At 43.8% G+C, this 15,003-nt stretch overlaps 1 protein-coding gene across 3 annotated transcripts in view; it reads left to right on the top strand.

Annotated features, from left to right (window-relative positions):
• The window catches only part of LOC147603726 (uncharacterized), a 73,162-nt gene that overhangs the window by 37,682 nt on the left and 20,477 nt on the right, over positions 1–15,003 (top strand). For 2 of the 3 annotated variants that reach the window (XM_086796233.1, XM_086796234.1), the window contains exons 2-8: positions 11,134–11,202; positions 11,305–11,387; positions 11,521–11,665; positions 11,781–12,311; positions 13,075–13,209; positions 13,456–13,670; positions 13,774–14,110. In XM_086796233.1, coding sequence (XP_086652359.1) covers positions 11,134–11,202; positions 11,305–11,387; positions 11,521–11,665; positions 11,781–12,311; positions 13,075–13,209; positions 13,456–13,670; positions 13,774–14,110 — 1,515 coding nt within the window. The remainder of the gene's footprint in view (positions 1–11,133; positions 11,203–11,304; positions 11,388–11,520; positions 11,666–11,780; positions 12,312–13,074; positions 13,210–13,455; positions 13,671–13,773; positions 14,111–15,003) is intronic. The other variant, XM_086796235.1, reaches the window with a different exon arrangement.

Genomic DNA, 15,003 nt, shown 5'->3' on the forward strand with positions numbered 1-15,003 from the left:
TATATTCCCTGCAGCAAACCGTACAGGCCTGGAACATGCCGTAGAGAGGCATGTGAATGGGCTGTACACAGGCTACATGGCAGGCTGGTGCAGGTGGGCAGCGGACAGAGAAAGGAAGAAAGAAAGAAAGTTATATTAACGTCTTCAAAACGCTCAAAGGGTCTATGAGACCAAAATGATGTGCACATAGTGTTCATGAAATCTCGTCATGAATGAAATAAGAGAAAACAACATTAAACTAAAACTGAAAACTGAAAGCTAAGATCTCAGACTCTGAGATTATACAAGATGAAAAATCTAGATCCTACTATGCTAGGTAAAGGGTACAATAAGTAATGGGATATGCAAGAGCTGAATACAAACAGTCAATCAACCCTGTATGTCAGGCAAGGGCCCATCATGGGTGATACAAGAAGGCTAGAGATGTTGGTAGTCTGCAGTGAGGATGAGGTTGCTTGATGGCGGGCTAGGATCTCTTGAATCCGGGGCCGATGAGCTGGAGTGGTTGGGGTCTGACGGGACGAGGGCGTAGCTCTTTGGAGTGTGTGTGCCAGATCTGATGTGACTCCTGTAGGCTTGCTGCAAGGTGACACTGTGGTATAGACTCTTGTATCCACTGTGATGGGCTCTGGTGTCTCCCTATCCACCCCTCTAGGTTTTTTGAAAAAAAATGCTTAGCCATCTATAGGGTTTTGTTTTTAATAAGAAAGAAAGCTATGCTATTTTTGTTATAAAAAAGCATAGGGGCTGTTTTTTATAAAACGCAGAAGAAGGGGGGGGGAGCAAATTTTAAGTGCACAGTTGAAAAAGGCTAGCACTCGGGTGCTTTTTTGCCCATAAAAAGGAAGGCCTTGGGTCCCTTGTACTCAACCCGTAACGAAATCAATTGAAGATTGCCATTTTGCGAGGGTTCTTAGTAGGCTCTTCATGTCTCGTGCGTGGAGTACAGTTGGGTCACCTTGTTTTGCATGTTTTTCTCCAGTTTCTCGCGTGAAACGTATGTTTTTTCTCATGCTTTTCAAAATTTCAGAATCGGTCACATAGGTATCTTGCAACAACAGACCTTTACCCCTTTTTTACCATAGCAGCACGGCTCCACTTTGTCGATGAGGTTTTCGACTATATGAGGAAGACCATCCTCAAGGGTCGGGGGAACACCTAGAGGTGCAGTAGGAGGTGGTAGAAGGGTTTGAGAAAGCTTACTTCGAGGAGCAAATGATATAACTTTGGGTAGAGTTTTCGAAAGAGATTCAACTTTTGTGGGATCAGGTGGTTGTGCTTCAGCGGCAGTGATTGGTGTAGTGGCTCTTGCGGGACCAGCAATAGTAGCTCCTTGTTCGCACTAGATGCTTTTGCGGGTGAGAAAAAGAAGACCTAGGAGGTAGGTGACTCTTGGCTCAACTGTTGGAACGTACACTTCGAGTTCCACGTGTTCTTGGAAGCTCGGAAGATTCAGACGATTAGGGGTTCTGAAGAGGAAAGCCCTTGCATGGTGGCGAGAACTCAGGAATAAAGTGAGTACTTGGGCATAGTTCGAGTTAGTGTTTCGAGTTGAGTTCCTCTAGGCAGAGGATGAGTTTGATATTGTTGCCAAGTTACGGACTTGGACATGCCTTTCGAGTCTCGACACATACTTATAGAGATTCAGAGAGTTGCAGTCTCGAGCGGCACACATGGATGCCACAACATTGTATGGATTTTTTATCAATGGGTTGGCATGGGAACATAAGCTCTAGGTAAAGAATAATCATAACAGGACACTGGAGGATGCCATCCGGTATACTAGGATTTATGAAGAGATGATGGCTGACCAAACTCAGAAGAACGTCTCTGAGAAACCTCAAACCGTAGGAACCTTTGAGCAAGCTTCTAGGTGTAAACGAAAGCTTAAGTTTGAGAAGGCTCCATAGAGCCAAACCGAGTCTTCGGGTGGACCCAATCCAAAGAAGGATGAGCATTGAGAATCATTAGTAAATCCTCCATTACATTAGGAAGGGCAAGTGTTTGTATTGTGGGCCATATGAAGGCGAGTTGTTTGAAGGCAAAGATCAAGGCAGCTCATTTGACCGAAGTAACAGGTAATCCTCAAATTTCTTATGTGGATATTATTGTTTTAGGTTTGAGTGCTTGCATGGAATGTGTTTTCAGCATGGCACTTTTCGGTCCTAATGATTTAATACATATGTATGGGTCGGTGATAGGGGAGACTATGCAACATCCTTTTTGACCCTGGTAGTACTCAACTTCGTTAATGCCAAATTTGTGCAGAAGCTAGGAGTGAAGATGCAACGAAGTGATCACGTCTATCGTGTGAACTTGGCGGTGAGATATGGACATATCTGGACAGGCATGTGTCTCAATTCGACTGCTGATCATGGCAGTACGCTTTAAGCACACGAAAGCCAATTGATTGTAAATCTCAGTTTGGCTATCTGTTTGGGGATGGAATGCACTAGACAATTGCAATTTGCTACCAAAGTCGTCGATCAGAGCTCGCTAGAAGTGAGATGTAAACTTTGGATCCCGATCTGAAGTAATGGTCAGTGGAAAACTACAAACTGGATACCAATGTCGGAGAAAGAGCCGGGCTATATCTTCTGCTGTGGCCGTTTGCTTACATGGTTTTTTGCATACAAAATTTACTAGATCTGTCAACTATCGTCATATACTGAGTATTTTGAGATCCAGTAGATGTGGGAAGGGGTCCAACAAAATTCATTGATATGTCGTGAAACGGACCCTCAGGAACTGGCAATGGATGAGGTACTTTCACTTTTTGACATATGGAACAGTGCAAAACATAGTTGTACACATCCATGCGCATATTCGGTCAGTAGAACGATCTTTCTAACTTCTCCAAGGTACTGTTGATCCCACGATGACCACCAACAAGTGAATCATGGGTATCATGGAGTAGTGTCGATCGTTTCTCCCTAGTCGACCCTTGTAAAAGAGTCAACCGTCTTGAATGGTGTAATGACCCGGTTCAAAATAAAGGGCCATACTGTAAGGAGTTTCAAATTTTGGACAATCTATATACTGTGTCTTTGTACTGTCTAAATCTTTTCCTTGTATCTCTAACACAGTGGACTCCTGTATTGTCTGAATACTACCTTTGCGACTCAAGGCGTCTGCTACGGGATTGTTCTCACCAGGTACATACTCAATCATTCCTCGAAATTGTTGGAACAACCGACTCCACCAGTGTTTTCTATCGCTCCACTGGGGACTTGGCATAGTTTGTAACCACTTCAAGGCCTGGTGGTTAGTCTTCATAGTAAATTCCCTTCCATAAAGAAAAGGTTTCCACTGCTTCAAGGTTGTGATATACATAAATTTTTTTTTTTTTTTGCATCATTCAACTTTTTGCTGTAATACGCCACTGGTCTGCCTTCTTGTTGCAAAACTGCTCCTATGGTGAGATTACTAGCATTGGTGATTACCTCAAAAGGGTCATCTCATGATGCGAGTTTAAGAACTGGTGCTTCGGAAGCTGCCTTTTGCAGAGCAAAGAAAGCCTCTAAAGCCTTACTTGGAACTGAAACCTTCTGTCTTCTACACGGGACATGCCAAGAAGGATTGTACCAAATGGCAGGCAGAAAAGAGCAAACAACCAGCCTCTACAGTGGCTACCACCATAGTTGTACCACCCCCTCCACCCCCGCCCTCAACCACCAATGTTGTTCAGCTTTTGTTTGCTTTGAATGCGGTACTCGCAGTGGTATTCGATGATAAGCAAGAGGGCGGAGTTGAGTGTCAGAAAGGTGTTATCAGAGCTTATGGCACAGTGAAGGGACAACAGTTTGTTGTCCTCTTCGACATGGGCAGTTCAGAAGATGCCATCTCTCCGCAACAGTTGGCGACCAAGATGAAATGTGTCCTTGTGTCATATCATTCGGACGTGGACGGGTTCACTCCCGACCTTCGTACTCATATTTCCTGGAAAGCTCAACAGTTTGCCTTCACAGTTCAGAAGGCCCAGTTTTAGAGGGACTTCATTGTCTCGCCCCTTCTCGGGTGCGATATGATCATTGGAATTCAGTGGTTCCGCCAGTATGCACCCATTCTTGATTGGAGGCAAGACACCTTCACAATCGTTGAAGGTTTGCTTGAGTCTACTATCATTCGTGGGGATCGGAGCATTCCAGGTATTCCACTTATTTTCCACCTTCAAGCTAGTAGAGCTATAAGAAAGGGAGCTGAGTGTGCGATGATCTATGTCCACTCACGACAGATAGTGACATCCACTGCGACTCCATTGGAACCCCAGATGACGAGTCTCCTCCAACAATTTGAGGACATCATGTTGAGGGATGACCTTTCACCAAGACCCCCACCCTCTTGCCCTGAAGACCATCGTATCGAATTGGTACGTGGAGCCCAGAGTCGGTAGTGTCTGTGGAATTGGTCTCACAAGTCTTCTCGGGCGTATCGCTCATGGTTTGCCTTTGCTCCGAGCTCTGCCCGCAATCGCTCCTCTTTAGCCTTGTTCTCTGCCAGTTGTTTGGCCAATCTTGCTTCACGGTCTTGCTCTTCCTTTTCAGTCATCCATTGACACCATTGTTCCATTGAGGAACTTTGTTCTTTAGGTGTCTCCTGCTGGGCCAAGGTTGCTTGTAATTTTGCCAGTTTTTTTTTTCCATCTGCACTCTTTTGAGTTGAATCTGGAGTTGCTGTATCTGCTCTTTTGGCTTTTGGTTGTCTTCGTCTTCTTTTTGCGGAAGCGTTTCTTCTTCTTTAGTGATATCTTCGGAGCTTGATGCCATTGTGGATGGGCGAGTGGTTTTTCCCGATCTCAGCTTTACCATACATAGGATGCCCTCACCTTAGGTTGCTTGGTTGAATCACATCCCAAGCTCTGATACCAATGTAGCATGCGTTGAGCTAGGACCGTGTTAAACAACGAAGCCTTTCTTTAAACTTGAGTTTAGTGAGTTTTTAGCAATCCTTTGAAACACCGCACATGAATTTGAAATAGATGTAGCAGAGATGACACCAGATGGGGTCCCGAATTACCCACTGAAGGGCCCCCCCCCCCCCCCCCCCAAACAAGCAGGAGTATTTGCTTTATTTTTTTGATAATTTATGGACTGATCTGAACCTGTCCTTTTATATGCTTCAGGGTGCCCAATCGGCTGTCCTTAAAGCACGTTGGTTGGCGGCAAATATCCACGATTGGCTTAAATGCCAAGTCGGTTGCCTTGGCTGGTCGGGTGGCTGGTTAGCTGGTCGGTTGGCTACTAGGCCTTGTCGACAGGAGCGCCAAGCCTACAAGGACCTGGCCGATAGCTTGCACAAGCCATGAGGCCTACCGCCTTGTCTTCAAAGGTGGCTAGGGGGTTGGCTACCCCCTTGCAAGGCAAGCCCACCCTGGGGGTTGCCTTGGGGTTGGCCCCCTCTACCTGCAGTGCATCTACATGGTTGACATCAAATGCATCTACTGCTATGGTTGACGTCTACATGCTCCTGAATGATGAACACTTGTTGAATTCTCCACAGTGGGTTAAGAGGATTGACTTGACACTCTAAGGCTGGGAGACTTACCTACATAGCTTGTGCTTGACATGTCCCGGATTGGGCTCACAAAGGGGTCACGATGTACGACAAAATTACCCTAAAAGGTAGTACTTTTGTACATGATTCTTGCATTGTTGATGAGCTAGTTTGTCACCGTGTACCACAGTGCATGGGTGCACGTGACATTGATGGATGGTTATGTTCTTCAAGGACCTGAGAAGGTTCTGGTTTTTTTGTCTTGTTCCCACGATCATATATTGTAGAAACAGTTGCTTTAGTTGAGCTCATTCCTTGATATGCGGCTATGTGGATTTGATAGACAGGTATAAAGTTGATTAAACCCGATTTCGGAGATAGTCGATACAGGTAGCTAGTTTCTTCTTCCAAGAGTGGAAATGTCTTATGTGGGAAGGAACGTTATGTACCTAGCACTAACCCTTTGGGGTTAGGGACTAATTTAACAAGGTTAGGGGAGCCTTCGCATTAGGGAAAGCATGTGGATTGTAACTCGGCCAGGAAGCGTAGGAGTGGGCATGCATCACTTGACCATGAGCATAATTAAACATTTTGGCATTTAATCACAGCCATTAAACAATCCACAAAGCTGAAAATAGAAGTTGCACATATAACACCGCAAGATGCTGGATTATCCATATACAATCATAAACTTGTCCTTCATCCAATATGGCTATCCAACATGTCCTTCCATAGGCGCAGAAACATGTATAACAGTCCACATGGCTCTTCCATACGCGCATAAACTTGTATGACAGCCCATATGGCTCTTCCACCAGCACATAAACCTATAAACCAGTCCATGTGGCTCATCCATGAACTCATAAACCTGAATAACAGCCCGTATGTTGCATCCATGAGCGCCAAAACCTGTAAACCAGCCCATGTGGCTCATCCATGGGTGCATAAACTAGTATAACATCCTGTATATCGCATAAAACCAGAAATTTCAGCAAGGTTTAGGACTGTTTTGCTGAAAAACAGCCATCTGGGGTGTGCAAGATGGTGTAGAGTAGTGAAAATCATCTTCCCCAAGTTGGATATGGCTATGGTGGGCTTAGAAACGAAGAGAAATGGAGAAAAATCAGAGTTTTCAGCTTCCAAAAACTTGCTTGAAGCTCAAACTCGCCCAAGAAATATCTGTCATGTTCAAATAAGCAAGAAAATGCTACAATGCCATGTGTAGAGCTGAATTGACAAGTGTGAGGACACTTGTCTCACTTTTATCCTCTTATCTGCCACATGTCCCAAATTTGAAGGCCAAAAATTCCGCTATCTTCAGCTCTAAAAATATCCCAGATGATAGCTTTTTTCACAATGGCGCTCTGGCGATACTCGATCTTTGTCGAATTCGAGAGATAATGACGTGAACGGAAATTCCTTCGGAGATTGCTAAAAATAGCAACTTTCCCTAAAATTTAGGAGATGATCTCTTTGTGTTCCACCACATGAGAAATACATGTAAGCACCACGTAGAAACCTATTTCATTGCTCGATCTCTCCCAAATCCTCAAGAGTCCGCCATATACATACTTTCCACTTGACACTTGAGCTCCAAAGCCCATTTCTGTGTCCAAGAAACCGTCTCGAGTACCTGGACCATGCTACAAACACTTGGTCCTTTGTATTGGATAATCCCCCATTCCCAAAGCTTGTACATTCTTGATCTTTTGGGCATCCAAAGTCCATCCACACACATGAATTCTGGAGATGCCGAAAATGGTGACACGGATTCAAGTGGCTAAGGTTCAAATTTAATAAATCCAAGGTTATTGGCTATTCATGATTGGATTGCTATTTATAGCAGCAATAAGCACTATATAAGTGAGGCTTGGGTTTGTTATCGATATATTGTGGTTTAAACCTAGACCAAGAGGCTTTACTTCTGCCATGGACATGGCGGAGCATGGGTATTCTTGTTGAGGGTCCCAGTGGGCAGGCAGGCACTGTTGGTATGGGATGCCATGGCTGATTGGCATGGACTCATGGGAGTGGAACCTTAGCCCTTGGCTTGGGGGAGGTTTGTGGATGCGAACCTACAGTTGGGTGGTGAGCTTGCTTGCACCCCTTTTATTTGGTTTCTCCAAATCTTGTTTATAATTGTGTATTAGGTTATTCTTGGGAGGAGTCCCTCACATGCATGCTATCCTATGATGCATACCAAAGACACTTGTTTTTCTTCTCTTGGTAATGCACAAAAGAAGTAGCTCCTGTTGATCCACATACGTGTCCTTGTTGTCTTGATTTTGGTCTTATAGACTCTAGCATATGGATGCGTTCTAAAGATCCTAATGCCTTCTTTTATAGGCTATAAATGGGGAATTTATGTGCAAGTTGATTTTCCCTTTTTAGCCCATAAAACAATGTCGATTTAGCCCATAAAACAATGTCCAAAAAAGTAATATTTTGTATCCCAAAGGTTTTCCATCTATGGGTGCATGTCTTGGGCACGTCCGGTACCATTTAGGCTGCCAAAATAGTCCCAAATAGCTCATATCTTGCCTCTTATCTTGCCAAGATACTGGTTGTAATGGGAAAGCATGTCCATGTGGCACTCAGAGATGTTCCCCTCTTGCGCAACTTGGAGCATTGCAGTACTTCATATACCTTTGCTTCGATTCTGCTTGGGTCCTTCCGTAGGCTTTGCTGCATGTCCATAGGATTTGCTGAATCACATGTAGCCTCATGCATCTTCTCATCGGATTTGGAGAAACTCTTTTGAAGCTCCTCGAAAACTGTTGGGCTGATCCCCTCATTTAAACAGGAGTGGAAGAGATCCACCTTCTCGAGAATAGTCAAGTTGATCTCATCGTCCTCCAAATGGGATTCAGAGAGATCAATGACATGTTTGGAGTCCTTTGTACCAACAGATTCCTCCCTTTTGTCTCTTCTTTGGAGTCCTTTGTATTGATAGATTTCTCCTTGTGGTCGATTTGTAGGCTCGGCAACTCATCGTCAGGCAACGTGCTTTTGACTCCTCACCTTCATAATCCAATTGGAGCATTCTCTCTTCGGGAACTGGTTCTCACTTGGGCTCTCCTTCAACGTCTTCCATTGGTCTACGCTCCTTACTTGGGGGAGAGATGCTGTCCTATGATGCATACCAAAGACTCTTGTTGTCCTTCACTTGCTAACACTCAAGAGAAGAACTCCTATTGATCCGCACATGTGCCCTTGTTGCCTTGCTTTTGGTCTGGCAGACTTTGGCATATGGATGCCTACTGAAGTGCCTTATGTCTCCTTTTATAGGCTACAAGTTTTGACGTTGTGTTCAAGTCTTTTCAGCCCATAAAACATTGTCAAGGTCATATAGATAGAAAAGAGCGTGGTGAAATCACCCATACAGCACACACAAGAGTCCTAACCTACCGATCTGTTGTACAAGAAAGAAGTGTTACAACTGCACTTCAAGTACAAAAGATGATTGAGAATGAAGACCTCAATTCTCTGCCCACTCACTGCCTAAGATCTTCTTGACTAGGCTGTACTGGAGAGAGACGCTCTATAGGCTCTGATTGTTGGAGGAATGCAAATGAATATGACGATTTTGCTACTCATGTAGATATATACACACGACTATTGCTGGACAGCCGGTATAAACACTTGTCGGCCTGTTCATGACCTGCCACGTCAGCATACCGACTTCCACGTGGCATAGGCGCTTACCTGCCGGCCTGTCTTGTGCATATTACACACCCGATTGCTGTGCACTTGTCTGTGTATACCTATTGGTGAGATGTGTCACACACAGACGTGATGCACATACACCACAAACAGCCAGGCCAAATACACAAATGGGGCAGATCAGGAACTGTGGGTAAAACAACCTTTAGTAGGGGGCAAAGCGTTATCATTATTACTATTATTATGTCCACAAATAACAGCTTTAGGGGAGGAGAATAGGTGTAATTCACCCCTTGGGTGAGCACGTATTGAGCACGGTCTCGTAAATAACAATCACTTAAGACACTTAATGAAATGGACACATCACAAAATTTAACAAAGCTGAAAACTATAAGTTGTACAAGTACACCACATTCGGGCGAGAACCCGGGCCGACAATGTTCCACGGGCTATAAACGCCAGATTTTCCATAAACAAAGAAACAAATACAAATACCAAATAGTGTTTGTTGGAGAAGAATTCTGTCGAAAAAGACCTTCAACAATTTCCCTGTCACTTACTGGAGAGAAGCAAACGTGTCCTTGGTGTTCTGGGTCCACACGCGACACTGGTGTGCCCATACGAGCGCTTGGCTTTCTCTCTCATAGGAATGTTGAAAACGGGGAACTGGAAATGGTGCACTCTTGGGCACGATTTCAAGTAGCGATGGCAACATTGATGATGTCGAAGCACAATAGGAACATGCTGCCCACACACTTGAAACAGGCGCATAGGCTGCCCGGACTGCACCAAAACAGAATTCAGCACCCAAATGATAGGTGGCCAGCAAAAAAACAGGCCAGCCAGCAGAGAAACGACCACTGTAAGCTGCCGTACAGGCCTAACAACGTATGGGCTGCTGACGTGGCTGGTCGTACAGCTGTATTAGTGCCGGGTGAATCTTCACGTACAGAATGCAGGAGATGGAAGCCCTTTGCTTGTTGGTGCTCGGAATTGCAATTGGATAAGTGTAGCACTTGGAGTGAGCAAAATTGATTAAGAGCTAGGCGTGCATGAGGATGATGAATGGACGATTTGCTTCTTGGAGAGGTGAAAACAAGTCGTGAATGAATTTTTAGTTGCCCACACTAAACATTCGCCACATGGGTGGTCACCCCTCACTTACCCCACACATAGTGGTCGCTAGGGTGCCCACCAAGTTGGGCCCCGAGTACTTTATAAAAATGTCCGCCCATTTTAAATGAATGTGAACTTGCAAAGTTTATAAACATTAGAAAGCATTTTAATAAACTAATACAAGAGTTTTTGAGTGCACTTACCACCTGTTCATAGGCCACAAAACACGGTAGAATACATGGCAATCTCACGGTTCACGAGTAGGTGTCCGAGGCCCGTGAACTGAATATTCATAGTGGGCAAACACAAGAAAACAGTTCACACAAAAACAGTTTCAAACATGCAAATATGTGTGCATGTGCACAGCATTGGAATTTCCGGGCACAAGTCTGGCACATCGGAAAGCACGGAACTGGGATCTCGGGCACTTGGATCCACAAACTGGCCATAAATGGGCAGGAGAAACTGGGATCCTAGATGCTCAGATCCACAAACTGGGCACACACGAGCACAAGAAGCCTTTGGAAGGTCTTTTGTAACCTTTCACAAGAGTGTTTGGAATGGATAGTATTTCACTTAGCAGATGGAATGTACTGCAAATCGACAGATGAAAGGTGGCAGAGATCAGCCCAGGTTTCCGTTTGTTAATGCAGAGAAGGCACAAGTATTTTCAGTAGTAGTTATACTTTAATCTCATACTTATGGATCTTGGCTGATGCTGTGTCATTGTACATGAGCGTGCTAAGTGTCTGCTGTCTATATGATTCATGTGCTTAAATTTACTTGGTTTACTTAAATTACTTCTGCCAGAAGCCAGACTCTCTGACATTAAATGTTATGCTTTTTCAACTGTATGATCAGCATGTTCCAAGCATGGGATCGGTGTCAAAAGGAGCAAATTACTACCCATTTAGGGATGTGCCAAATGAGGTATAAGAACTCTAGCTTGCTTGCCTTAGATTTTGAGTTTCTTGCACTGAGCAGTTTGTGGATGTTATCCTTTTGATGCTGGGCTCACTCATGGTATTTCAGATTACTCTATACAACTGGTACCTGATCAGACCTAGTGGTTGCCACAGTTCAGAAGTTGCTGTTGGTGGTTTCTTGACTACTGGGTAATCATCCTTCTTTTTTTGTTGCCCCGTGGGGGGGGGTGTAGGAATATCAAATGTTGCTTTATTGCATTTCTAAGGCCTTCTCTTTGGGTTGGCAAGATAAAGCAGTACTTATTTTCCCAAACTTGTACAGAGCAATGGATAACAAGAGAGTAGAGACGGCAGCTATTGTCCAGCGAGTGGAGGAGCATAAGTTGCTGGCCAAGGATGGTATTATAGTCAATCTTGTGGGTGCCATTGATGACTGCAGCACTGTCTCTAACGGTTTCTCTCTTCAGGTAGAATTTTGGAGGCTTCTCAACAAGAACCTATTTTTGATATTTGAACCTGAGTCTGCTTTTTTTTAAAAAGCGTACTCAAATGCAAAGATATTTGTGGTTTTTTTTTGAGCAGATAGTACAATTGTTTCTATCAGGATTTCCACGCATATGGAATCTGTTGGCGGGAATGGGATTGTCAACAAAACGTGTCGAAGCAAGTACATGTTCAAGAAGCTGTGGCTTTTGTGGTGGTGAGGCGACGTCTCAAATAAGCTTGGAAAGGGATGCTAACAAACAGGGAAATTATGTACACCAGTCTCTATCTTTTGAAGGAAAAGAAAAAGTACCTGCTTTTTGCCATGACTTAGAAAGCATACGTGGCTTTGAACTTGGTACGAAGGAAGCTCAGGTTGTAGAAACTCTTGTAAAAGGTCCTGGAAGTGCCAGTGTACCACAGGGGCAAGGTAACACAATTTTATTGGATGGTAGAACTCAAGTGGATGCAGAGCAAGCTCCAATTGACCTAATGCATGAGAAGGTAGACATGTATGTGAACTTAGGAAGAGAAGATGTAGACAAGGATACAGAAACAACAAGGGACCCCATAAAACCGGAAGCGCAGGATGGGGCTCTCTATGGTCAAGAGAAATGCTCTGTAAACCAGGTACTTTCAAGTTGGATACATTTTGCTCAATATTCTGTTTTTTGTTTCTTGAGTATTCTTTTCTTTTTGGTTGGAAGTGTTTGTCTCAAAGAGTTCTGGTGTTTTGCAACTTATTTCAAGTAATAACCTTTACCATTATTTTTTTAAATTTGAAAATGATAAACAGATGAAATTAAATTTGAAGATGACAATGGCTAAATTAGATGCTTTTTACACAACACTGCCCAAGGACATGACTTGCATTGAGATGACCCCGAAATAAAGTGTAGCAGATCAACCCATGTCACATGCATCAGTCCTCTGATGCACGTGTCATGGCTTTATGAGGACGTGTGCATGATAGTCTAGGATAGTTTCAGGGTTTATCAGACGTTTGTGAGCCCTCACAGAAGGGACTTGACTATGTAGATGGGGTTTGCTTATGCACAACACTTATGGATTAGCCAATTGGATGGAAAGTGCACATTTGAAAAATATGAATTAAAGCCACAAAGCCTAGCATTTCAAATATTTGAAGAATATAAACTTCAGTCATCACTTTTAGAAAGAGCTATGGTTTAGGGAAAGCTTACAAGCCATAACACGTGCATCCATACTTCTTTGGGATGCACTGTGATATGCTCTAGAGCCCGGCAGTTGAACTGGCTGAAACAAAACCATAAAATCATGGAAGCTTGAAATGTGACTACGCTGTAGTATACATGGATGCATGATTTGTTAATAATCATTAAGAAAAAGATGTCTTTTGTTATTGTTTTTACAGGTTGAAGCCATCAATTCATCAAGTGAACAAGACTATGAGACCATGGAAACAGTGAAAGCTTCACTTAAGGAGAGAGAATTTGAAGATAATCCACCTGAAACCATCGCACAACATTCCATCAAGCACAACATCAAGGTCACACCGATGATGTCTTTAAAGCTCAATCAGGGTGTTAGTTTGCAAGTGATATACTACAAGCATAGAGCAAAATCTAGCTGTATAAGGCTGGCTACAGAAGCTTGCCTGCCCATCAATAATCTTCCGTCCCCAATCCCTCCCGTCCTGCCAATGGGCAAGGTTCTGTAACCAGCTAAATTATTAGTTTTGCCATGTTATTTTAACAATGCCTGGATTTTTGTTGGGACTATAATGCTGCTGCAGGATGGAAAGCAACACAGCCAAAGTGTTGTGGTTATTGGAGCTGATTCAAGTACACCTTCCAAGAGTGTAGTGTTGAAACATAGAGAGGTTAAACCACTTGTTGGGGAGGTGGGGGAAGAGCCCATGTTTTGTGCAAGTGTTGGTGCTGAGGGAGATGAAATCTTAAACAAGGGGGTGGAGTCAGCATACATTCGGCCTCCAAAGAGAAGTGCATGGTGAGCTTTGTATGTTGTTCTGAATTGATTTTTTAAAGTTGTATCTGCTTGAGTTTTGCTATCTTTCTTTTGGTTGACTCTAATGATTTCTTTGCTTGGTCAGCAACACAGCAAATGGAATGGGTGTAAGTGTACCTACACATGGTTCATCAGTGAGAAAAAGAAAAGTTAGCTTTTACTCTGCTGATGATGTTGCAGCTGGCCACGTGTCTTGTTTAGATCCGAATATAGAAAACTCTACAGAGGTTTTTTTGAAGAAGAGGACAAAATCTTTCAGTATGACTGATCCAGGACCAGACCCTGTTGCTGGCATGGAAACGGACACACAAGATTGGAACAAGGACATGCCAAATAAGAAGGGAGCAGCTAAGAAGAAGGGAAAACCAAGAAAGAAAAGAAGATTTCGACTTGTAAAATCAAAGCGACCAACCAAACCTGTGGTAACACTCTAGCTGTGCTAAGAAAGCCCTTGTATCAGGTTGCTCTTCTAGTGATTACAAAAAGCTTTTCTTACTGTTCTTTTGCTTGGACAGCTTTGAGTTGTTTTAACTAGCTGCTTGTTTTACCCGAAAATACTCATGCACTTGATATCTATGCAGGCGTGCACACAGCCGCATCCATGCACATACCTACGTGTATGCACCTGTGGAATCATATGCTCTTAATAGTTTCTTGAAAAGAAAGAAGTTGTCCAGGGTAATCCTCGGCCGGCACACCAGATTTCCAAGGTTAACAAATACAATGAATACAAAGTTCTAAGTATTATCGAAGCCGATGCCAATCCTTCCATTGAACCTCCTTGCTGGCAACCTACCAAGCAAGAGATTCGAATCTCTAGACGCAATGGGGCTAATCCCAGCCACCTGTTTAGAGAGAAAAAAGTTGTCCAGGGTAATCATCAGCCGGCACACCAGATTTCCAAGGTTAACAAATGCAATGAATACAAAGTTCTAAATAGTATTATCGAAGCTGATGCCGATCCTTCCATTGAACCTCCTTGCCGCCCGGCAACCTACCAAGCAAGAGATTCGAATCTCTAGATGCTATGGGGCTAATCCCAGCTATCTGTTTAGAGAATAATCATAGGCATACCTCTACAAATGTATGATTTACCCCCCTTGGTTCTTGACAAGCTTGGTCTTATGTGTGTCCTCTTAGCTTGACCTAGTGAAACCGCCCCTTGGTCTCCCAAGCACCTCCTCCAAAACAAACACATAACAAGGAACAGAGATGATGGTGCTGGTGGCTCACCATAGCTCCCACGGAGCACCCCCGAGCTATGATGGTAGACTAACATCACGACCTCGCGCATCACCTAGGCATGGCCTTGCAT

The sequence above is a fragment of the Cibotium barometz genome, chromosome 63 (assembly GCF_041138505.1).
Source record: "Cibotium barometz isolate CiBa-2024 chromosome 63, ASM4113850v1, whole genome shotgun sequence".
Taxonomy (NCBI): domain Eukaryota; kingdom Viridiplantae; phylum Streptophyta; class Polypodiopsida; order Cyatheales; family Cibotiaceae; genus Cibotium; species Cibotium barometz.